This window comes from Onychomys torridus, chromosome 20 (genome assembly GCF_903995425.1).
Source record: "Onychomys torridus chromosome 20, mOncTor1.1, whole genome shotgun sequence".
NCBI lineage: Eukaryota > Metazoa > Chordata > Mammalia > Rodentia > Cricetidae > Onychomys > Onychomys torridus.
In genome coordinates, this window is record NC_050462.1 from 23,306,342 (window position 1) to 23,332,300 (window position 25,959).

General features: G+C 37.1%; 1 protein-coding gene across 1 annotated transcript in view; it reads left to right on the forward strand.

Moving 5' to 3' along the window:
- Slc6a15 (solute carrier family 6 member 15) overlaps positions 1-24,504 on the forward strand; it is a 50,300-nt gene extending 25,796 nt beyond the window's left edge. Inside the window, exons 6-12 of the mRNA XM_036169703.1 lie at positions 5,922-6,032; positions 9,846-10,087; positions 10,188-10,380; positions 14,184-14,376; positions 15,675-15,834; positions 21,687-21,849; positions 23,173-24,504. Of these exons, the coding sequence (XP_036025596.1) occupies positions 5,922-6,032; positions 9,846-10,087; positions 10,188-10,380; positions 14,184-14,376; positions 15,675-15,834; positions 21,687-21,849; positions 23,173-23,544 (1,434 nt within the window). The 3' untranslated portion in view covers positions 23,545-24,504. The remainder of the gene's footprint in view (positions 1-5,921; positions 6,033-9,845; positions 10,088-10,187; positions 10,381-14,183; positions 14,377-15,674; positions 15,835-21,686; positions 21,850-23,172) is intronic.
- Positions 24,505-25,959: the final 1,455 nt, after the last annotated feature.

Below are 25,959 nucleotides of genomic sequence, written 5' to 3' on the forward strand. Positions count from 1 at the left end.
ATGTGAATAAGTGACCATAGTAGCTAACACAACTAAATGTCTTTAAATCTTTGTAAATGTTATTATGTTTCTCAACAACTTAGTAATTTTAGACATTGCTTTGATTGAGTGCATGTTGACTATATAGGGGTCACTAAAGTTAGATTATAAATAAAGTAATAAGTTCTTAAGCCAGGTTTAATCACATGCATATAATTACTAAGGTGGTGTTATATAGAAGGAAGGGCCTACCTCTGGTTGCCCATAGAAAAGCTGTCATGACCAAGTTTGCTAAGGTTTTCTGAGTTCGTGTGTTATTGTCACTTAAAGAATAATTTCCTCTTTAAAAAAAAACATACTGGTTTATTTTATGCTACATTTACAAGTTATAATTGTGCACGTGTGTGGAACACAAAGTTGATGTTATCATTTTTGAGGAAAATGTATAATTATCAACATAAGCTAATCAGCATATCTATCACATCAAATATTTAACAACTTTTCTGATGAGACTCTTTGAAATTTACTGCCAGTGATATTGGTGGTACTTTTCTGTTTTGTCTTTAACATCCTGTAATAAAATTGTATCAGTAGAATGGAGTACAAGTTGTGTAGTACATGTGCTTTACTATTCCTGTGAGGGGCCCTTAGGGAGAGGGTGACATTGAGGCAGAATTTGAAACAAGACTAGTGCTGCATTGTACGGGATGCTCTAATAAAATCCAAGGTCTCTTCTGCTGAGCCATCGTCCTTATCCAAAAGTCATTCGACAGCGCAGATGGGGCCAAAGCTAGCTGAAAATAACATGAGAAAAGATAGGAATGCTTAAGTCAACACAGCTCTTTATTATAAAATAGTGATGTGAGAGAATTGTAAAGGGCGAATGTAACTCTCTCTACATGTATGAAACAATCAAACAGAAGCCTCCAAATAGAGAATTCTGCAAGCATTAGATAGGGAAGAGTGCTGGAAGGCTAGCCTGTGCACCTTGTCACCAGGAAGTCCCACTTGGGAGATGAGGACCTGTTATATCATTTCTTAAACACGCAAATACACACAGTGTGGAGAGAGGGAGAGGCTAACTGGAACCTGCATGAGTGAGAAGAGGAGGATGCTGGTAATCTCTCAGACCAGGTGAACACAGTTTAAAAGGCAACCGCAGCACTGAATTCCGATATCTTTTATCTTTCGGCCTTTATTATGGAGAAGAGAAATTGTTGGTCTGTGAGCACAATCTACAATCAGTTGAATAAAAAGGAGACAGCAAAACTACAAAGAACAGGAGTATGTTCCAGTATCGGGCTATAGAGGGAATAAGAGTATAATAATCCTCAAATAAAAGGAAACCTTCTAGGGTCAATGCTTGGTGACAGTGAAATTGTCTCCATAATAGACAGCTCAGTAGCACTGGCAATGTTCAGAGGCTGTATGAGCCCTTGTTCCAACATCTTGTGAAATTCTTGTTCCAGAATAGAAGATTGAAAGGAAGTTTTATCAACTTGTTTCCAGTACCAGGGTGATGTTTCTAGTTAGCATTTATTCAATATTAATGTATTACTCTGTTAAATATGTTACAGACGTTGGTTTCTTTATTCTGAAGGCCAAATGAGCCATAGATTTTTATCTCTAATCCACAACAAAGTCCATTAAGTTCAGGAGTAAGTTAACTAACCTGGATTAAGTAACTAACAAACCACAGAACTAAAGCCAGGTGATCAAGTCCTCAACAGCTTACTGAATGTGTGTTTATAATAAGCATTTTAATACAAAGAGAAAAACAATTGCGATTTTTTTTTTATATATTTTCCAGTTCTAGTAGTGTAACAACATGAAAATATCCTATATCATATTTTGGTTGATAAAATAATCTTTTACTTAATGTAATTGATGTGAAAAGTATTTTGGTTGACAACTCTAAGGAGGCTCGAAATCAAACAAAGGAATGTATCTCATTTCTCTATTCTAATAGCATGAACTTCTTAGACAATACAAGGCTCATGGACACTTCCATCCATCTATTTATTTTACAAAAGTATTGAATATTTGGTCTTTACCAGAGTCCAATTTAGTTTAGCAACAACACCTGTACTTAGGAAGTTTCTATTCTAGTGACAGAGGCAAACCACAAATTTGTAAAATAATTCCAGGTCCAAGTGTACAACAGCAATGCATCCAATGCATGAGGTTTAGGTAGCTACATACAATAAAGCGATTTCAGATAACAATGTATACGTGTCTGTAGTATGTGGAGGCATATTTAATTGAATTTATTTTTGTAATTTCATATAAGGTTTTGTTATAAAAATATAGTCATTTGTGTAAATGTAAAGAATTCGTGTTTAAGAGCAAGGTAGACGCTTTGTATACTATGGCTTAAGATACATTGTTTTAACTCTTAGAATTGTATAATTGAATGTATGAACATTTCTTTGCTTAGGGAAGAATACAGTTAAGAGTTTGTCATACTTAGTACTATTCATCTGTTTGACATTGACTTTGTTTTCACATTATAAACTTGAAGTATTCCTATTTCTCTTTCTTAAGAATGTATGTAAAAATCTTATCACTAAATCCAGATTAGTTTATATAAAAACACAAATGTGTGTTGAACTAATAAATAAAGTGGAAATAATTGGGACCATATAATTAGAATATGGTTTGAAAATATTATAGAATAAATAGCCTGTAGTTTAGAGAATGTGTACACAAAAGAAAGCTTAACTTTCTATAAGTTTTTTTTTGAGCTGAGGATCAAACCCAGGGCTTGCTCTACCATTGAACTAAATCCCCAACTCTAAGTTCTTTTTTTAATGTACAGTATTTTTGGTGACGTAGTGCACGCTGTGAACTAGCGAATATAGATATTAGCAGAACAGTTTCTGTCTTCATAAAGGCCATAGGGTAAGGAGCCGGGCAGAGATAATTGCTGTATTAAATACATCATCAACAGAGGGAATGAGAACATGCACGAGACAGCCATTGCAATTAGCCTGGATTTTGGGAGGCTTCACATAGCCGGTCATTCGGGGCTAAGAAGGTTGAAGGAAAGTTTACCAGAAAAATCGGAAAGAGGTCATTGCAGGCACAGAATCAAGCATGCCTGGAGCCCAGAGGATGCTAAATGCTCCGGCACGAATCTGACATACCCTTCGGGCAGAGGGAGGGAGACAGAGCCAGGAATGTGGGCTGGTTGCTGATGGACACTGAAGTGTCTGCAGAAACTGGTAAAACGACAGGCTTGTTACACAATAAACTCTGTGAAGATCTGGAGGTTTTATCACAGTTCAGCAAACCGTACCATCGGATTGTTAGAAAACACCGGCCAGAAGAGTCGTGGATGTTGAATCTCTGGGATGCAGAGGAGAACCAACAGGGTGAGGCTGGAGGAAAGATGAGCAGGAAGAAAAACCAAGTGAGAACCAGGAAAGCCTCTCACGTCGACTGTGAAGCAGCAAATTGAGTTTGATTTTAGAAATGTTCAGAAAGGACTTCACGCTTTTGGTAGCCTCCACATGGCAGAGAGCTACAAGGAAATGAAACCTTGGGGACTGGCACATGTTAAAAAGAATGCTAAAGTCCTCAGAGATGATCAGAAAAGTCACCCCCACTACAAAGAAGCACCCTACTAAGCAGAAGCCAGGAAATGAAAGGGGAAGCATATCACCAAAGTGGAGGCCAATCTGAGATGATTGAAAAGATGTTTGTTTTCACTAATGAAAATGGAATTATTTTATTAAAATATTGATTTTAATATACTGACATTCTACACATAGACCTAATTTGTCCCTGATATCTTCAGGGTGTTTAAATATGACTTTCAGAGGATAAACTACAGAGGAAGTGCACACAAGCAGCATCTTTCTATTGCAAGTTCTTCATAGTTGTTGATTCTTACACTGCCCATGCCGAGGCCTCCTCTGCTTCAAAGCTGTCCCCCTTATTCTCTGAGCATCCCTTCCTTTCTTCTTCTCACACATACTTATTGTATAGCTATTCTGTGTCTGCAAGTGTATTAGGAGTTCAAGATCTGTGAGTGAACAGGAAAGACTTGGCCTCTACCCTCACAGAGCTTGTATAACAGCAGACTCAAGAAAACTCAAGTAAGGTGACTTCAGTGATGCTGTATGCTGTCACAGACAAAACCAAACTTAATGGTAATATCTCCAAGGTGATGCCATCACCTCTGCTGTGGCAGAACTGACAGCAGATGTGGATTTAGTTTGGAGAAAAAAGTGGGGGGCACAGTTTTATTTGGGGTGCTCAGGAAGACTTCTGGGAGAAGATGATTCTGTGAGCAATGAAGAGGAGCGAGCAGGTGGTGTGATTACAGGGAGAGGCTGAGCTTGCTGCACCTACCAGGTGGTCAGGGTAGGAGGGCCTGATCTCTGCAGGAGGAAAACATTAGTTTAAAGATTTGCAGGGCTGAGGGAGCAATTAGCAATTGCTTTAATGCTATTAGGAACTCTCAGGATGCATTTAGCAGAAAATGGCACAGCTGGGATGCTGATCTGGAACTGCTGAGTGTATTGCAGATTGTCTTGGACAACTCTGCATTGATGACTTCAGCAACTGGGTGGCCAGGACCATTTTCTGAAATAGAGGGGGTACAACTTAGAAATTCCCAGGTTTGCTTTTGCAGTGAGGAAGTTTTATATGTGTTAGACCTCCACCTGGAGATTCCAAGGAGATAGTTAATGCCTGCATCAAATGACTCCTTTGGATGATAGCAATTTGCTGAGTTCCTTAGAGGCAAACATGGCAGAAATAAATGGTTAAAGGCTTTATACTGAATGCAATGCCTAAGGATTCTTGATACGTTGGGAGCTTTACAGATTCATCATGAGACATTGCTTAAAATAGGTGTAAAACATGAACTAGGACTTGTTTGGGGACTTATGCCTGTTAATTTCTTTCCTAAACATTGCTTTTAAACAGTCAACACCATTAATCCTACACCATATTTGTGGACTAATTCAAGGGAAATTAAGTCAGTGTTTTTCCATGCAGGCACACAATATATTATTAAGCCATTGAGCAGAATTAAATCCTGCTATTTGAAGCCTCATAGAGGGTAAATATTTTGAGGATTTTTTTTTTTTTTTTTTTTTTTTAGATTTTGTCCACGCCCCCCCCCACCCCCCAATTATTCATCTACTAAATTGGACAACGTCTTATCACATAGTAACACAGATGGAAGATATATATGTGAAATAATGCAGGAAGAGAGAGGCAGATTCTATGTGCTTTCCCAAGTGGCTAACTAAAGGAGTCTTTTACATAAAATTAGAGGGCAAAAGAGCAGTCAGAGTAGAGGCTGGAGAAGGAAGAGATGGACAAAAAACTATTTGACAATAACTCCCAAAAGACAAAAGGAAGAACACAGTCTAGTATTTTGTACCACGCTGGGGGTGAATATGGTTGACCACAATTTACTATTCATCTTAAAGTAATTACAAGACATGAGTTTAAAGGTTCCCAACACAAAATGTTAATTTCCTTAAAGTCGTTATTAACCAAGCTGCACCAAGGGTGGTGGCACATGCCTTTAATCCCAGCACTCAGGAGGCAGAGCCAGGCAGATCTCTGTGAGTTTGAGGCCAGTCTGGTCTACAGAGAGAGAGAGAGAGAGATCCAGGACAGGCACCAAAACTACAGAGAAACCCTGTCTTGAAAAACAAACAAACAAAATGTTATTAACCATTTAATACATGCATTTACTTATGCTGCACTCCATAATATATACAACAATATGAATCAGTATGATATTTATGTCTCAAATAGGATCTTAAAGAATCCAGGACAATTCCCTTTCAAAGTGACTTCAGAAGCTGTTAAGAATATTGTTGTTACTCACACTGCAGAAACAGTGGCTATCAAAGTGTAGTTGTAACTGAGAACAGTCATTCACCTGCCTCACGTATTATCATTTTCTTTGTTTGCAGATCATGTATTTTAGCTCTCTGTTCCCTTACGTGGTACTTGTATGCTTCCTAATCCGATCCCTGCTATTAAATGGTTCAATTGATGGCATCCGACACATGTTCACCCCGAAGGTACGTGCGTTATTTTCCATTACATGTATTATAAAAATGTAGCTGTGTTTAAGGGCTAATTGTTTTAACATAATGTATTAGTCTTCTAAATTAGACTATGTTGACCACTCCAGAAAAGCAGCTTTTCTGTATTTTCAATTAGACCCATCTCCAATTTTTTTGTTTGTTTGTTTTTTGGGTTTTTGTTGTTGTTGTTTTTCAAGACAAGGTTTCTCTGTGTAGCTTTGCGCCTTTCCTGGAACTCGTTTGGAGACCAGGCTGACCTTGAACTCACAGAGATCTACCTGCCTCTGCCTCCTGAGTGCTGGGATTAAAGGCATGCGCCACTACCGCCCGGCCCCATCTCCAATTTTTAAAACATATCATTCTGGTTCTTGAGTAAGATAGTCAATATTTAAATTAGAAATTCATCTACTTATGAAATAGCTTATGGTTTTTACATTGATAAATCTGGGAAATTTAGATCTGCATTTACTCACTCCCCTCCAGTTGAGTGGTTCATATCTACCTATTATCATGGATTTTTTGAAACATCAAGAACAGTATCTTTACGCTAGAAAAACTAAAGAAAATATTAATCTCCTGAGTGTCTGCAGGTTACAGATAATATAAAATCCATAGACTCGGGAGAAGGTCCCTACTGTTTCCTAGAATACCATGTCAGAGACTTAGTGTTTTCTTGGGAATATTTTGCTCCCTCTGGAGTCATAGCTACAGTGGTAAGCTGGGTAATTTTTTGTAGACACATACATATATCAGGAACTTTTCCATTAGCTTCATAGAGGCTTTGAAACTCATACTGCCATCCTACTAAGCCGTGTTAAACTGATTGTTGTTCTTCTTGACTCTGGTTACTCAAAACTAACTTGCAGATTTAATCATACCTTGTTATTTTTAACTCGACAGAAAACAGAAATAGGTTTGGGTGTTTATGGGATCTTTGTGATTCACCAAAATAAAGTTTCAGCTCACCATTAGCTTGCTAAGACTCTGGTAAGGAGGTCTTAGCATGCAGTTAAAACAGGTCCGACAGTGGAGGTTATGTGAAGGACAATTGTGGAGCTGTGGGTGGGTCCTGTAAGCAGGGGCAGAAGGGATTAGCTTCTGTGGAATTCTTTGTTAGCTGCCTTGTTAGGAGGGAAAAGAAGCTGTGTTCTTTGCATGTCTGGCTCTGAGTTTGTATTCATTTTGGAGGAGCAAAAATGCTGACGTGGGCGTCTGGTTTTCTTCTTTAATATCTGATACCACTGAGAATTTAGCGTGTCACACTGCTGTAGACTCATAAATTTCAGCTGCCTTAGAATTAAAAACCACATCAAGCCTCACATACTCAATGACCAGAAAGATTGGTATTCAGAGCGTTGAAGAAAATGTTTCTTGATTTCAAGGCAACTGATTCTTCTGAATTAACTTCTGAACTGTAACTACTTTCTGTATTCACAACTGCTTGTCACACAGTTCTGGGGTTTGAATCTAGTACATAGTTTAGAACTGATACAAACTTTTACCTGGATCTAGCATTTAAAGTTTCAGCATGAATTAACATTTTTAATTTGGACTAGGGATTCACTTTAAAATTTTAGTTCCTTTTCTTTCCTTTTTTATTTTTCCTTTTCCTTTTCAGCTAACTTCCCTTTTACTGTTGACAAAATAATGTTGGTTTACTCCAGGGCCATGGTTCTCAACCCCATTTGCAAACGTCTATCTCCAAAATTATTTACATATTGGTTCATAAGAGTAGCAAAATTAGAGTGATGAAGTAGCAGCAAAAATAATCTTATGGTTGGTGGGGGTCACCACACATGAGGAACGGTATAAAAGGGTTGCAGCATTCGGAAGGTTGAGAACCTCTGATCTAGGGTGTGGATATAAAAATGAAAATATTTATCACATGCCTTTTGTTTGTTTGTTTTTCAGACAGGGTGTCACTTTATGGTCCTCGAGGGTCTGGGATTTAGTCTGGGCTGGCCTCTAAACTAGGGCAATGCTCCTGTTATAGCCAGGTGCTAGGATGGCAAGCATAAGCTACCACACCTGGCTATAAGCTACTTTTGTTTTTATTTTTATTATTATTATGTTTTTAAATCTAAAACAGCGCTTCATCTATTTATTTATTTTTCATCTATTTATTTTTCATTCCTGTTGCAGACTCACCCCTACTCCCCATACTTCCCATCTCCCCTTCCTATTTCCTTACTCACATCACCACCCCTGACCTCCCACCCCACCCTTGTCCTACCTCGACCCCCAATCAATCTCCTCATTCCTCTCTGTTCAAGTAAGGGCCAGTCTCCCATGAGTATCAAAAAAACATGGTACACTATAAGTTAATTTTAATGTACATTTTTTTTTGTTGTTTTTTTGTAGGGAACAAAGCACCTAAGCACACAAAATACCCCCAAACACCAAGTGGAAATTTATCTTGGAATTCGGAAGCAGGCAAAATGAAGTGTTTAGAAATGACTCTTTCCTGCCATCTAGTGGTGACGCCATGATAGACAGTTGGATGTATTTGGAGAAATACTCCACATATTAGTTAATGGTTAAAACTATGGATCTAATCATTATGTTTAATAACAATACTCATAAAGTATTAAAACGTACAGATAATTACAATTAATGGAAGCACATCATACCAATATTTGAGAGAGACTGGTAGTTTTAGAGGCCACAAATGTTACTATTTATTTCCACCTCTGACGTGCTGTGTAACGTTGAGCTGGTTTCTCATCTTTTCAAAGGCTCAGATAACAGTTTCAGGAAGTACATTGGATGGGCTCCTGTGAATATTAAATGAGAAAAAATTCAAAGCGCTTATCTGCGTTTGTCACTATAGTTTTTATACACTATCAATATTGGAGGCTTAGACTCCAGTTCATACTGTGGCAATTATTTTGTTACTCTTTCTATTGAAAAGTAGAATTAAGAGGACTGTGGTTAGCCTTGGTTTGCACTTTCATGAAGTGCCTCAGTGGCAACATTATGGTTTGAAACTTGGTACAATCCTTATTCTTAGCTCCCTGCCCCCAATTAACATTATTCTCAACAGAGACAAATTGACCTAATGTGAGACAGAAAAAAATACCAATTAAGCATTTGTGTGTGTGTGTGTGACTGGAAATGAACTTAAATACTTATTGAGGTCCATGTCAGCTGTAGATAATTTTAATTATTTCAGTTAACTATTTTATTACATTCTTGAAAGATCTGATGACTTTTCAAAGAAGTAAGGCACAACCTTATGAAATGCGTTTGCACATTCAGGACACTCATAATGCAATAGACTTCCTTCTATTTTCAAAGAAATGACCTTCAGGAGACTTTAAAGTGGATGAATAAAAACAGCAAAAAGCTATAGTAACAGCCAAATCAGACCGATTGCTTCTATCATCCGATTTGCAGCAGAATACTCAACCCTTGAGAGGACTGTAATGTGAAGTAATTGTGTCACTTTATGTTGGTAATTGATGTATTATGCAATGGAAAAGACAAAGAAAGATATGTAATGGGAAATTATCAAAGACTAGTCATTTCTCTGTCATAATCTCCTTTTATGATTAATCTGAAAACATTGAAAAGTTCTTTGGTAAGTGGAAAATCACTAAGTAAGAGCTTGATAGTATTTCCTGTTGCATTCCTAGCTGCTTTTATAGAAAGTTATTTATTCCTAAGGGAGAATTTATTTCCCAATTTTAAACTGCACTTGGGTTCATAAGTGTCATTTGTTCATATTAAAATGATCCGTCCCATCTAAGTGAGTTAGTCAGAACTAGGAATTTATTCCTGACATCTGTTCTCTTTCATTCCAAACAGCTGGAAATGATGCTGGAGCCCAAGGTGTGGAGAGAAGCAGCCACTCAGGTCTTCTTCGCCTTAGGTCTGGGATTTGGTGGAGTCATTGCCTTTTCGAGTTATAACAAGAGAGACAACAACTGCCACTTCGACGCGGTCCTTGTGTCCTTCATCAATTTTATCACTTCTGTCCTGGCCACACTGGTGGTGTTCGCAGTTCTGGGGTTCAAAGCCAATATCGTAAATGAAAGATGCATTTCACAGTACGACAATTCATATCCACTTGCTTGTAACGGCACAGTTCTCTAGAAAGTAGGCATCAGAGAACCTGAGTGCTCACCCTCATTCTGTTCTGTTTTTCAGAAATTCTGAGATGATCTTGAAATTTTTGAAAATGGGAAACATTAGCCGGGATGTCATTCCCCATCACATTAACCTTTCAGCTGTCACCGTGGAAGATTATCATTTAGTGTATGACATCATTCAAAAAGTGAAGGAAGAGGAGTTTGCAGTTCTTCATCTCAACTCCTGTCAGATTGAGGATGAGCTAAATAAAGTTAGTAAGCCATGTCAGAGCAGTCAAGCAGTTTTCATTGTGTTAAAATATGCCTCATCCAAAAGACTTCTTCAGCAAAGTGGGTTGCAAAACGCCTAGGGATGCAGTTTTGAAATTCTCAGATAAGTCTACATCTCGTAGAGTATGTTTACTTACAAAGATTTTCATTATTTTAAAAATCAGTCTTATTGCTTGAGTCACACTATTATACACTCTCATCCTAAGTAAATTAATAGCCCTTCTAGAATGAAGACTAATCCGAATGCATATTTTGGTACAACATTTAATGCAGAATTTGAATTTTGATTCCTGAGATTTTGATGAAGGAATGAATGATAATTTTAGTTATTTTGACAGTTCAGTTCAACAAATTCTGGTTATGTCTTTTTCTTAGACTATCATTTATTTTAATCAACAAGGAATTAGCGAAAAGTAATAAATGTCCTTCTATTGTTTGCTATTATCTACTCACATTGACAGAAATTGGCCATTAATCACTTGCTCTAATATAGTTAACTACGCCTGGAACTCAACATCAATATCTCATGCTGGCAACTGGGCCTGAAGCCATAAACAATTATAACTTTGAATTGTAAGGGGAAATATAGTTTCTAGTTTATTCATTCATTTTTTAAAAATAAAATAACACAATCACTTTGCAGGTATTTTAGTGTTTCACTTTTTAATAATAATGATAATAATAATAATAATAATAAAGTTTCACTGTGTGTTTGTGTGTGTGTGTGTGTGTGTGTGTGTGTGTGTGTGTGTAGTGTGCACGTGAGGGCACTCTCCCCCTGGGCATGTGCAGAGAGACCATAGGTTGTTAGGTGTATTCATCAATCATTTTTCTACCTCATGACCTGAGACTGGGTCTGTCAATGAACCTGGAACTTGACACTGTGATCCACAGGGTTCTGCATGTCATGTCTGTGGGTGTCACCAAACCCTCCACCCTGTACTGCAATTATAGACACATGGCAACAGGCCTGGTTTTTACATGGGTGCTGGGGATCTGGACTAAGATTCTCATATTTGTATAGCAAACAGTTCACCCCCTGACCTGTGGCCTCATTTTTTTTTCAGTAAAAAAAAATATATATATATATATTTTTTTTCAGTTTTGTTTTTCCCGTGGATGCATATTCATTGTACATTGTACTAAGCTACATAAGAACAGTTTTATTGAGGAGTTTTATTCCTCCCATACACATTCCTCATTATAGCTCCGCATACTCCTTGTTCCCCCAGACACAGTTGCTTATACTTCAATGCACACAAAACTTAATACATATCTGTATGTCTTAATTTAATGTATTAATATAATGCCTATATTTACATATATATGTATATATGTGTGTTAGGAAAAAAGAAAACACCTAATATGCAAAAAAAACTGACTAGTAAATAATAAGAATCAAACAACCCATTCAGTAAATGAGCTATTTTTTCCCACTAACCACACACACATTATAGGAAGCACAAATGAAAGAAAACATTCACAATGTCTTTCTGAAACTGATTAGATATGTTTGATATGGTTATCTCCAGTTCTACTCAGCTTTATCTAAAAGGTGTGGCTTTGTTCTTTAGGCCTAAAACAATTCCTTTGTGTACACATACCACATCATATCTGCCATTCCTCTGTTGATGGGCACCTGTTTGATTCCATATCTAAGCTGTTGTCAATAGTACTACCATAACTAACGTTCGTGTATGGCTGTTGGAGTTCTTTGAGAGAATATCAGGCATGGTGCAGCTTGGTTTTATGATTTTATATCTACTTTTAGTTTGGGAGAAAACTTCATACTGATTTCCATATAGAGTGCACTAGTTACGTTCCTTCAAGTTACCACCATATACCATTGTATATGCCTTCCTTCTCTCCACAATCTCATCAGTCTTTTTTGCAATTTCTTTTTGATGACTGCTACTCGGACTTCAGTAAGATGGAATAGTGATGTAGTTTTAATTTTCATTTCTGCTATGGCTGATGATGTTGAGCCTATTGTATGAGTTTATTTGTACTGCAGCTTTTGAGCAATATCGGTTTGTTTCATTAGCCTGCTTGCTTATTGGATAGTTTGATTCTTATTATTTAGTAGTTAAAGTTTCTTATATACTATAGATATTAATCATTAGTCAGTTGTGTGGCTAGCAAACTTTTTTCTGTAGGCTGTCTATTCACTTGATTATTTCTTTTGTTTTACAGAATTAGTTTTAATGACATGATATCTAATTTTTCAGTTGTTGGCACTATTTTGTCTGCAAATGGAGTCCTATTCAGAAAGTCTTTGTACATACTTATAATTTTGTGTGTTTTTCCTGTTTTTTAAGAGTTTCACTGAATATGAAAATTATCAATTAACCCATTTTTTCTGAACATTAGAAAATGGGAATATTAGACCTAGATAAGATAAACATGCAATGGATTTTTTATTGAAAAACATGGTTTTTTTTTGCATTTTATTGAAAATATATTCTTCTCTCATACAATACATCTTGACCACAGTTTCTGTTCCCTTCCCTTTTTCTATCTCCCCACCACCACCTCACCTCTCTCCCGGATTCACTCTTTCTCCATTTCCTCTTCAGAAAAGGGCAGGCCTCCAAAAGAGAACACCCAAACATCACAAGATAAGATACAGTCAGACAAGTCAAAAGCTATCACCTCAAGGCTGGACAAGGCAACCCAATAGGAGTAAAAGAGATGTTTTCATACAATGCATTCTCATAATAGTTTCTCCTTCCCCAGCTCCTTCCCACTTCCCCACCCACCCAGCTTCAGGCTCTTTTATTCTCTTTCTAACTAGAGAAAAAAAAAGAAGAAACAAAGAAACAGACAAAAAAGAGTGTTTCTTGCTTTTTTCCCTTGGAAATTGATCTTAAAATTGAAAATTCACTTTCTATAATTCAGTAATTCCTTTTTTCTTTTTTTCCTTATTAAGAAATTTTCTATTCTTTTTACATACCAACCACAGATCCTTCTCTCTCCCTCCTCCTGTTCTCCAGCCTTCAGTGAGAGAGAGGAGAGATTCTGTGAGTAAGGGACATTGAGATCATGATGGGGAAATGTACAGAGATGACCAGACCAAAGCACTTGGGAACTCATGAACTGCGGATCAATAATGTTGGAGCCCCCATGTGACTAGACTAGGTCCTCTGTGGATGCTAGACAGTTGTTTAGCTTGAACTGTGTAGGGGACCTCCAGGTAGTGGGATCAGGATCCTCATTCATGAGCAGGCTTTTTGGAGCCCAGTGCCTATGGTAGGACACCTTGCACAGACTTGATGCCAAGAGAAGGGCTTGGACCTGCCTCAACTGAATGTACCAGTAATTCCTTTTTTTGTGTGTGTGCATTCTTTTAAGTTAAAAGGTTTATTCTTCCCATTTTCTGCTTCCTTTATTCCAATTGACTAAATTACTGTGTAGGCCAGAAATATTTACATACATACATATTGTGTTTTTTTTTAATTACAATAAATCAGTGTTTACTTTCATAAGCTTTAACACAATTAAAAATATCAGATATTTATTAATACAGTATATCCTTCCAGGATCTTTGAAATAATAAGCAACATCATATGGTTGTTTATATATATTCTGTTTAGTCACTCTGAACTATATTTCCTTCTTTGGTTACTCAATACCATCAATCTGGGTCCTGGGAATGAGAACTCGATTTATAGAATAAAAGGTCATGTTAGCATATTTCTTTGCAGTAGCTCTGGCCATTACTTAGTGATTTCCCCACCCTTCCTGATACACAGAAGCAGCTCAGGCTCTTGCTCTTGTTCTTCAGGCTGTGCAGGGCACTGGATTGGCTTTCATTGCCTTTACAGAAGCCATGACCCATTTCCCGGCATCTCCCTTCTGGTCAGTGATGTTTTTCCTCATGCTGATAAATCTTGGACTTGGCAGCATGTTTGGAACTATTGAAGGGATCATTACGCCTATTGTGGACACGTTCAAAGTGAGGAAGGAAATACTCACAGGTAAGATTCCACTTTTGACTTTCAACATGAACTGTGGTACATTTATGCTGGTGAGAGATTAAAGCCTCTAATTGGACTGTGTTTTCTCTGGGACTGTATTAATATCTATATGATAATAGATTATACTTTATAATAATACAATAGTAGGTATTATTATTTTAGTGTATTAATTCTTTTAGAAGAAGAGTTATATTTACAAAAATTGCATTTACATTTTTATCTTCCCCAAAAAGTAGTTTTAATTTCTATCCTATATTGGTTACTTGACTATTAATGTGAAAAACCACCATATCCAAGGTAACTAACTCAAGAAAGAATTCATTTGGGGGATTCATAGTTTCAGAGGGTTAAAGACCCTGAGTTAGCAAGCAGGTGGAACTGTATTGAGAACTCACATCTGGATTCACAAAGAGGAAGCAGAGAGAGCTATTCCCTCCTTCTTTTAATTTTACTTATCTATGTTAAAACAGGATTGAGACATATAATATAGCCACTACTTATTTATATTCCCTGCCAGGAAGCCCAAGAAAATAGCTTTTAAATGTGTAGAAACTGCACCCAGATTACAAATGTATCTGTAAATTTTTATATTAACAAGTGTCCCTAAATTTGTGAATCTATGTGTTATGATGTTCAGTAGGAAACAACTTTAAGATAGTTCCTTCTCGTTGTTGATTGGATAATCAAAATACTCATCCCTATGATCATTACTATTTAAGCTATTCAGGCAAGATAAATGTATAAATATGGGTTGATGGCGAAGCTTTTTCTAATTGGATTTTTCTTTTTATGCTTTAATGATGTAAAAGTGTACTATAATGATAAGATACTATAATGACAGTTACTATTTCAATCAAATATGAGCATATGTAAGTTTGATAATCTCATTAGAAGGCACACTAGACTCATTATTAATTCAAAATTGCATAAGGATTTCAAAACTACAGAAGCTTATTAAATGTAGTAATAATCTACGAGAATGTGCTGCCAGGAATGTCACTTTTCTATTAATAATAGAAATATGGTATGGATGTTTATATTTAAAATTGTCATACACTCCCCCACTTGGGAGGTGGAATTCCACAGAATTAAGGAGATAGGATATGTACCTTTAACTTTAGTAGGGGTTAGCCTAGTGTAACCTGCTCCCAACATGTAATTTTCCAAAAAAATAAGAGAAGTTATTGCCTACAAGAAAATATAAAAATAAAACCTATTGGTTGAATGTAGTGATTCATAATATAGGAAAGTCTTGGCTTTGGTTAGAGGCTAATTTTTTATTTGTTTATTTTCTTTAGTTATCTGTTGCCTCCTAGCATTTTGTATTGGCCTGATATTTGTGCAGCGCTCTGGAAATTACTTTGTCACAATGTTTGATGATTATTCTGCTACATTGCCTCTGCTAATTGTGGTCATCTTAGAGAACATCGCTGTGAGCTTTGTTTATGGCATAGATAAGTAAGTATACTTGATTGCTTACAGTTAGCTTTCCTTCTACTTTTGAAAAGTTTGATCAATATTTCATTTTAAAGGGGAATGAAATGAAAAGGGATGAATCTTCACCAAGTCTAGTATTTTACAGTCTCTTCTTGATTGAACAGTTTGCTGATATATACTCCCTCAGCACATGAGGGTTGAGAACTGTGTACAGTGTAAGGTTGTCTAGAATTCTAAGCACCGGCTTAATTCGTATCATCAATGAATAACTTCCACACTTGAAAAGCATTTGATATGTTCCATGACCTTAAGTTCCTCCGACTTGTTATTGTTGCTCATGTTTCATATATGGGGAGGATAAGAAGAACAAGAGACACCTTACTCATTTACAAACTGAAAAGCAGTGGATCTGTGACTCAAGATTGCCCCCACTTCATTCTAAAACTTATGCTGTACTTACTAGGTTGAAATTTTTATGAAAGGGGAGAGAGAAAGAAATTGAGAAAGAGAGACAGAGACAGACATAGAGAGACTGACACCCAGAGAGAAAGAGACAGAGAGAAGGTGTTAATGGTTTCTAGTGTCAGAAATATTTTGGAAAATGATCTGTTAATTCTGAGATACATATACATTCATTGCACACAGATTTCATATGCAATGAACTGAATTTTCTACATGTTTAAACCCCAGTCGCACACTTTTTATGAGAAAAAAATGTGTATTTGATGTGAAATGAAACATTCAAGTTCATCTCAATGGATAAGTGACCTTTGAAGTCTTTATTCAATATATTTAAAGATAATTGTTTCCACCTGACAGATACAGACTGAGTGATGAGAGTCTTGTGGAAAGTGCATGTTAATTGAGGACTAGAGTCCTCTTGTGTGACATAAATAGCATCATTGATATGGAGTGAGTATTTTGACAAAGTTGAGACTGTCTTATTGTCCAAAGCTACAAACCAGAAAGAATAGGAATTGCATTTAACAACCATGTTTTATTAGCGAGAGCAGCAATAGAAATTTTAGAAGTAAATGAAGTCTTGTGCCTTAATTGTGGATGAAAAACTTTCTGTGTCTTTGTGGAAATCCATAGGAATTAAGGAGGCTTGGGGATAGCTTAGAGAGTAAGCATTTCAGCTTGCACAGATACTGAGGTTCAGATTCCTAGAACCCATGGAAAACATGTTGGTTGGGCATGGGTGACTTGTCTGTAATCCTATAAAGGAAGCAGGGCCTGGAAGTCTCCAGGAAGCTGGCTAGCCAAAAAACTAGTGTTCAGTAGGAGACCCTGCCTAAGTGTATCATGACTGAGGAAGACATGTGTCTTAGATACAGTTACTATTGCTGCAATCAAAGACATTGACCAAAAAGCAAGCTGGGGAGGAAAGGGGTTATTTGGCTTACATTTCCAGATCATATTCCATTACTGGAGAAATTCATAACAGGAACTAAAGCAGGGCTGGACCCTGGAGGCAGGAGCTGATGAAGAGACCATGGAGGAGTGCAGCTTACTGGCTTGCTTCCCATGGTTTGCCCAGCCAACCTTCTTATAAAACACAGGACCAGCAGCCCAGGTATGACACCACCCTACCCACCATGGGCTGGACCCTCTCCCATTGATCACTAAATGAGAAAATTCCTTACAGCTGGATCTGATGGAGGCATTTCCTCAACTTAGGCTCCTTCCTCTGACTCTAGCTTGTGTCAAGTTGACACACAAAAATAGCCAGTACAACATGCAATTTCAATCCCAGAGCAACACACCCACATACATACATACACATGTACACACAGATATGTAAACATGCATACATACAAGCACACCACACATATACTAGAATGAATAACATTAAACACCAACAACACAAAATATTGCTGAGAATGTAGACTACAAGGAACACTCATTCATTGCTGTTGGAGATGTGAAATAGTATAGCCAATTCAGAAGACAGTTTTCCAGCTTGTGATCAAATGAAGATATTTTAATCATATACTATGTCAGTTACACAGTTTGGTATTTGCTAAAAGGAGTTGACAATATATTCCAGGTTAAAAAAATAATTGTACAGGACTGTTTATAGTGGCTTTCCTCATAATGGTCGAAAGTTGGAAACAGTCAAGATGCCTTTCAACAGATGAATGGATAAACCCAGGTAGAGAATAAAATATTGTTTAATCCTAGATAAATTCCTACCAAGCCATGAAAACAATATTGGAAGTATACATCTGTATTGCTAAGAAACAGAAGCTGTGGAAAATAATGCTGAATCCAGATGGATTCCAACTTATTACAGTGTGTTTAGACAGTATCCAGATCAGCGTTTGACAGCATTTGGGGATAAGGACAGATGTATAGACTGAGCCCAAGGGGTGTTTAGAAAAGTTATTACAATAATAGATATATGTTGTCATGGCTTTGTCCAAACCCACAGAATGCATAATACTAATAATGAATCCTCATATGAGCTATGGGCAACAGATGATAATGGTATTTCAATTCAGGCTCATCATTGCTAACACACATGCAATTGTAGTAAAGGATGTTGATGATGGAGAGCATGATTCATAAGTTAGGGTCAGGGATATATTGGAGTCAGCATCTTTAGGTCAATTTTGTTATGAACCCAAAATTGTTCTAAAATTAAATGTATGTGAATAAATATTCTCTGGTGGCTAACATTACACACACTTTTCAGATGGGAGATTGTTTCTTCCTGTGTAGAAAGACACAGTGTGCTAACTGCACAACTAAAACATTGATTTAGATCGTGATTGCAAAGCCAAGTTTCTCAATGTGTTACCATATAGCCATTGACTCCTAATTTTCACCGTGATAGAATCTGATGATGTTATCAGACTGCTCTCTCAATTAATAAGTTATCAATCTAGATTTACATTTAAATAGTATATACTTGCAGAATGCTTGCTATTTATTAGTAAATATGAATACAAATGTAAAAGGAGGATTCTAAAAAGCTGGAAATGATGGCAGCATAGTTCTTTATTGTTTTGAGATTTTGTATAATTTTTTTTTATTTTTTCACTGGTTTTAATAGCAAAACCAAAGACTTACAGCCTTTGAGAAAAAGATATGCACCCCCCTCCATGAACCTTCATAAAAGGTTGAGGATAAGCCATTGTCAGCCACAAAACCTGTGTGGTGTCCCATATGTGGTGGAGGGCAGCAGAGAACATGCAGCTAGGTTTCTGGCACCTTCTTTAATATCTTTAGTTTACTGAAGCAAAAGGCGCCATGTATTCTGAAGACATGGCCCAATCTTGGATAAATTTCTTGAATCCCTTCCCTCACTAAAAGGGTGGCAAAGAGCTAAGAGCACAGATTGTTAGTGAAGAATGAACTGGTCTCTGAAAACAGAAACAGACCAGTGTTCCCTTCTAAAATTAAACTCTATTCTGAAGATAACAGAATGGTGAAGAGATAAGTAATTTAGCAGGGTAGACATAACCAGGGCCAGTCCAAAAAGAAAGAACAGATAAATAAGAGGAGGGAAGCAGATACCACAGGTCTGAGACATTGCAAAGACAATCTTTGGCCATTGCAAATATGGAGGTGTCCTCATCCTTTCCTTCTAAAAATTCAGAAAAATTGATGTTATTTAAGGGTAGTCCAGTCTTACGGAAAATAATTCAAGAGAAAGAAACTGAGGGAATGACATACACAGCAAGCCATGAAAAATTAAAAATTTTCACAAGATACTCAAAGTTTTAGAACTGACCAATATTTACAAAGGGTGGAATTGGGGAATTATTTAAAGTTTGAAAAATATGAAAGAGGAAAAGTAGATGTGAATGAAAAAGTTTGGGGGCTCAGAAAATAATTGTGTGTAAAATATAAATACATCACAAATGAGGCACAAAAATAAAAGGAATACAGTAGTTAATTATATGAGATAGACAATAATTTTTATTTATTCATACAAAATCAAAAATTATGAATAGTTTAGGAATGGGACAGAAGCTAAGGAAGCATAAATTATATATGTGTGTGTCTGTCTGTCTGTCTGTAGATATATCAGAATATAGTATATATATCAAAGCAAACACAAAGCTATACTGAAGAAACTGACCTGACATAAGTGATAATGTGATTATTGAAAGGGTGCACAGAGTTCCTCAAAACCAGATGTAATAGCCAATGCCAGATCTCTAAGTTATTAGTACAAGAAAAAATACTGAGCATTGTACTGAAATAAAAATTTATTTTGATAAAGCAAACTATTTTCTAGTAGGATCAGCTTTTCAACAGGCATTTTTTTCAAATATTATTTGTTAGCTATATATGTGTATAATCAAGAAAAGAAAAAATATCTTTGGACATAGCTAAAATGATATTCAAGTGTAGTGATTGTTGACAATTACAGTTAGGAGAAACTGTCCACCTGAGATCTGGAGCTATATCTAGAAAGTTTGTAAAGAAACATCAGTACAAGGACAAGTGGGTGGCAATAAGATTCATTTTTTTTATTTATCTATGTATTTATTATTTCATTACATTTTTATTTATGTGTTTGTGGAACACACACAACAGTGCACCCATGGAGGTTAGAGGTCTATTTTCAAGCTTTGATTCTCTCTTTACACTCTGTCGTTTCTGGTATTCTGTAACTCAGGTCACAGGCTTGATTGCCAGGACCTTTACCCACTGAGGCATCTTGGTGGCCCTAAGATTCACCTTTAGCTGAATACAAAGGGCGATGATTATTTTTGCAGTGGGAAGACTGTTACCATGTTGGTGCTGTGTACTTAAAAGGCTCAATTATCCCTTGTAAATTATCCCACAATTACCAGACAACTCCACCCCCAGTCCAGCATAAGAGAAGTCCAGTAAGAGAATCAGCTGCCTTTGCAAAGGAGAAAATGGAGATGGCCTTCGGGAATTGTCAATGGGAAACTACAGGGCAAAGTAAAGAGATGATCCTGGGGGAGGGACATGAAAGATATGTGAATGAAATATAAAATTCGAACATTCTTTCAATTATGACACTACTAAAAAAACAACAACCCCTCTCCCAAAAATACCAGTGAGAATTCCACAATGTATAAACACCCACTGGTGGTGTTTGATGGTGTCATAAAATCGTTATCGTTTTTATAAAGTGATCATCAGGATGTTTAACATAACGGCAAATTTTAAATTTGTAAAATAGTTCCTCCTTAGCCGGCCAGGGGTGGCGCACGCCTTTAATCCCAGCACTCGGGAGGCAGAGGCAGGCGGACTTTTGTGAGTTTGAGGCCAGCCTGGTGTCCAAAGCGAGTTCCAGGATAAGGCACAAAGCTACACAGAGAAACCCTGTCAAACAAAAACAAAAACAAAAACAAAAAATCCTCATCACTGACTAAAGGTTTAAACATGATGCTAATAACTTCATTTTATTTTATAAGTAAATATTCATCGGGTAAGTCATCTTGCATTATGAATTTGTGTGTGTTTGTATGTGTGCATGTATGTAAAGACAAGCTTGTCTGTTTATATGCTGTGGAGGCCAGAGGTTAACATGGGGTTATCCTTCTGTTTTGGAAGGGGTTTCTTCCGGGGCTAGGGGCTTGCTATGGCAAGTAAGCTTCTGGAATTGGCTAGTCTTCATTTCCTGGGCACTGAGGGTGATATGCATACTGATGGGCCTTGTTTTTCTTTTTCTTTCTTTTTTTTTTTTTTTTAAATGTGGGTTCTGGAATCCAAATATGAACCCTCGTGCTTGAATGGTAGGCACTTACCCACAGAGCTATCCCTCTACTCTGAATTTGTGATCCATGCAAGACATACCAAAGTGTCTAAATCTAGATTTCTGTCAAGTTAGTAAGGCAGTGTAATAAGATGGAAGAATAATTAAATATTTTCTTTTTACCCAGGTTTATAGAAGACCTAACGGATATGTTAGGCTTTGCGCCAAGCAGATATTACTATTACATGTGGAAATACATTTCCCCTTTAATGCTACTAACATTGCTGATTGCTAGCATTGTGAATATGGGATTAAGTCCTCCCGGCTATAATGCATGGATCGAGGAGAAGGTAAAATATGAAATAAAGAAGTTAGCTCATTTTGAAGTGAAACTATGCCACTTTAGAAAGCATCGTATTTTATTTGCTTCATAGTATTTTGTTTATTTATTTATTTACTTATTTATTGCTTTTGAGTGATGTTGCTTTGGTTTGGGGTACTATGGTTTACAATTTGTACCTCCAACAGCTATGAAGTTTATACACTCTGAGCTTCTACTTAGCAAATGACACTCATCAGCCTTCTACTTATCAAACCAGATCTCTTCATCTTACCATTGAAGAACAGTGGCTGCATGGTCTTTGACTCTAGGAAGCATAGTAAACCTCTGGAAATATTTTTTTCTATAGAAATTCATTACATTTCAGGTATTCACAACACTTAAAATACATATTAGTGATGTGGGCATAATTTAAATAAATATTGAATCAAGGCTTTATGACAGCTATTTTCTGTGAGCAGTGTGACTATAGATGGTATGTTTCCAAGTAGTACTAGCTAGCTACACTGGCTCAAACATGAGATCTGTGTTGGCTATTATAGACCAGTGCACTTATTTTAACTACCCTATGGTCAATAATTCTACGTAACAATCACACATTCACAATGGAAACACAGACCAGCCTGTCATCTTTATGAAAACCTTGGGAACAGATATGCTTCAACGTCTAGGTTTTCAGATTTTTGAGAGATAGTATGGTACACATGGCAGATGCCTGTTGCTTAGTAACAGTACCCCAAAACTTAGTGACAGATAGTTTTGCTTAATTGTTGTCAACTCTTTTGTTTTTTTCCTAGACTAACAGATGTGGTTGCATTTGATTTGGGAAATAGAATCTCTCTCTCTCTCTCTCTCTTCTCTCTCTCTCTCTCTCTCTCTGTCTCTCTCTCTCCTTCCCTCCCTCCCTCCCTCCCTCCCTCCCTCTCTCTCTCTCCCCCTCTCTCTCTCTGTCTCTCTCTCTCTCTCCTTCCCTCCCTCTCTCTCTCTCTCTCTCCCCCTCTCTCTCTCTGTCTCTCCCTCCTTCCCTCCTTCCCTTCCTCCCTGTCTCCCTCTCTCCCTCCCTTTCTCTTCCTCTCTCTTTTTTTCTTTATCTCATCCTTGGGTTCTCTCAAACTTTATGGGATAAGGGCAGAATTCTAAGAAACCAAAATATGAATGATCAGACTTTTTAACTGTTGAATTTGCTGAATATCACTCCCATTACTTATTGTCACTCTGAGCAAGTGACATTATAATCCCAGAGTTCGGCACACAAACCCAAGACCAATGTAACTCCTTCATATGTGGGCCTACGAAGAAGGCTGATAGTTATTTTTTCCCTTGGCTTTGTCAGGCCTCAGAAGAATTTCTGAGCTACCCGATGTGGGGGATGGCTGTCTGTCTCTCTCTGATGGCTCTTGCCATACTTCCTGTGCCTGTTGTTTTCCTCATTCGTCGCTGCAACCTCATCGATGACAGTTCGGGTAACTTGGCCTCTGTGACCTATAAGAGAGGGAGAGTCCTGAAAGAGCCCGTAAACTTGGAAGGAGATGATGCAAGCCTCATTCATGGAAAGATACCAAGCGAAATGTCATCTCCAAGTTTTGGTAAAAATATTTATCGAAAGCAAAGTGGTTCCCCGACACTGGACACTGCTCCCAATGGACGCTATGGGATTGGGTATTTGATGGCAGACATGCCCGATATGCCTGAGTCAGACTTGTAGCTGAAATGGAAGCCCAAGCTGTGTGTGGTTCATTTTTATTGATGAGCGTTGGTTCTACTATGCGAAGCATTGGGCTTCACTTACCAGAAGGTGATCGCAGGTGTCCATGGCTGTGATCTTTAATCCCAACAGTGTAAGGCAGTCCAGGAAGAGCATTCCTCAGTTTACATCTGCACAGAATTGCAAAGAAAGCTTACAGTGAGTGACTGAAGTCATGTTTTACCAGGATTTTTAAAAAAATACTTTTGGCATATTTTCAAGTATTTCTATCTTTTAAGAAAAAAACAAAACAAAACAGGTGTTACCTCAGTTTCTAATAATTTCTGAATTTAATATTATTGGCAGTTCTAAAATCCCTGGTATATCTTACAATCTATAATTTCGCCTTCAGGGTGAGTCCCAGTATTACCAAGCACAGTTGTGTGAGTCCATGCCTCTCGGCACAGTTCCATGAATACGTTGTGTAGATAGGCTGTACTTATTTAGGCACTTAAACTGAAGAAAACTGCAAAGTATTTTCTTATATGATATCTATATAGAGCAATAGTATCAAAGAATGAGAAGGCACTATGGTGGATGACATGAGCATCACATGGATGGCTGTATATTTTGTGTAAAATAGGTGGGTGAAAAAAATGACCTAAGAGTGAGTTGCCCTACACTCCCTAGAATTATGCAGACTCTGCATTTTTCTTATGCCGTGTGCCTAAAAAAACCTGCTTAATATTTATTGTGGTTTCGAGATCATTTATAGTATATTTATATAATATACTTGCAATGTATAGAGATGTGTATTGGGACTCTTAAGTGCTGATTTGGAAACCTGAAGCAAGATAGTATTTGATTTCATATATTTCTGTTTTGCTTCATTTTATGCAAATATAAATCCTTTTTTTAAGTGATTGTTAAAACTGTATGGCATTACATTTTAACCTACAAATAAACAACGTTTAAACAATGGTGTTTGTTTCCCTCATTGATTTTCCTTGACTCATTTGAACTGGATTATGGCCCCTTACAATTCATGAGCTAGATTGTCTTGCATTTCAGCCGGCACTTAAGCATTTTGTAGTAATCATCACATTCCCAGCGGGATTAACAAAGTCATAGGGCTGTGACTGCTTTGCAGTCAAATAAACAACAGCATTTAATGATTAATGGGTGCTCTAATGTTGTCTCAGTATATATTAAAAAAGGCATATAGCTTCCAACAAACTGTGTATACAGTTGAATGCTTGCTTCAACTGTTTCATGTTTGACATTAGCTAAAGAACTGGAAATGTAGTAAAAACAACCTGAACACACAACACAATTTTATTAATTATAATTCTTACCTCCTTCCCTTCCTTCTTTCCTATACTGGATATTCAACCTACGAGCATATTGTGCAATCTAGGCAAGTGTTCTACCACTGAGTTATATGCATGCTCAGCCCTGTTAAAACCCTAATTTATATGAGCCTTCTACATTTAGTCATTAAACACACATGCAAGTCTGTTTTTCTCCATTTCCTCCTCTACTCTGCTGGCGGTAAACCATTGTGCTTACTCTCAGCTTCCAATTACAATAGTGATAAAAAACAAACAAAAACAAAAACAAAAAATCAGATGTAAGTGAAAGCATGTAACATTTGACTTTGTTTCTGAATCTTTTCTTTATTTTTTTCTATGTTGTCCACATGACAGTATCTTGCTCAGCTAAATAGTGTTCCTCTGCTTTTATTAACGAGCACTTCTTTATCTGTCAGTGCTTTGGTGGGCACACAAGTTGCTTCCATACCCTCATTCTTCTGCACCGGGTTGTAGCAGACGGAGATCTGTGAGTGGCTGATTTCATTTCTCTTCTGAAGTTTATCGTTTAGGATGCTGCCTTATATGGTGAAGCAGATCTCTATCCCGTCCTCTCAAACTAATTAAGAATAAGGCAGGAATATATTTTTGATTTGGAGAACAACAATTTAAATCCGTTCCAAGGCAACCCACTTGCCGCACAAGGAACATTGGCTAAGAAGTGAGAACAAAGTGAAGGCTCTTTTTTCTTTTATCACCATGTTGTTAATCCTTCAGCTGTCCTTTCAGGTAACCTTTGCCCTGATTTCAGCATCTGTCAAATAAAAGTCCGAGCAAGGATGGTGCTTCTTGTCTGATCCCAGTACTCAGAAGAGGCAGGGGATGGCTGCTGGTTCAGGTCCAACCTGATCTCCAAAGTGAGATGTAAGAAAGCCTATGCTACATAGATACCCTAACTCTAAATAAATAAGTAAATAAAGGTCAACATTACTTTCGATACATACTGAGTCAATGTACCATGATAATTATAATTAAAATATAGATATAATCATATTTTCTTATTCATTTCCTATTCTTAATTCCCCTTTCCTTTATTAATCACCAGTGAGAGTTTTATCTGTTCTTT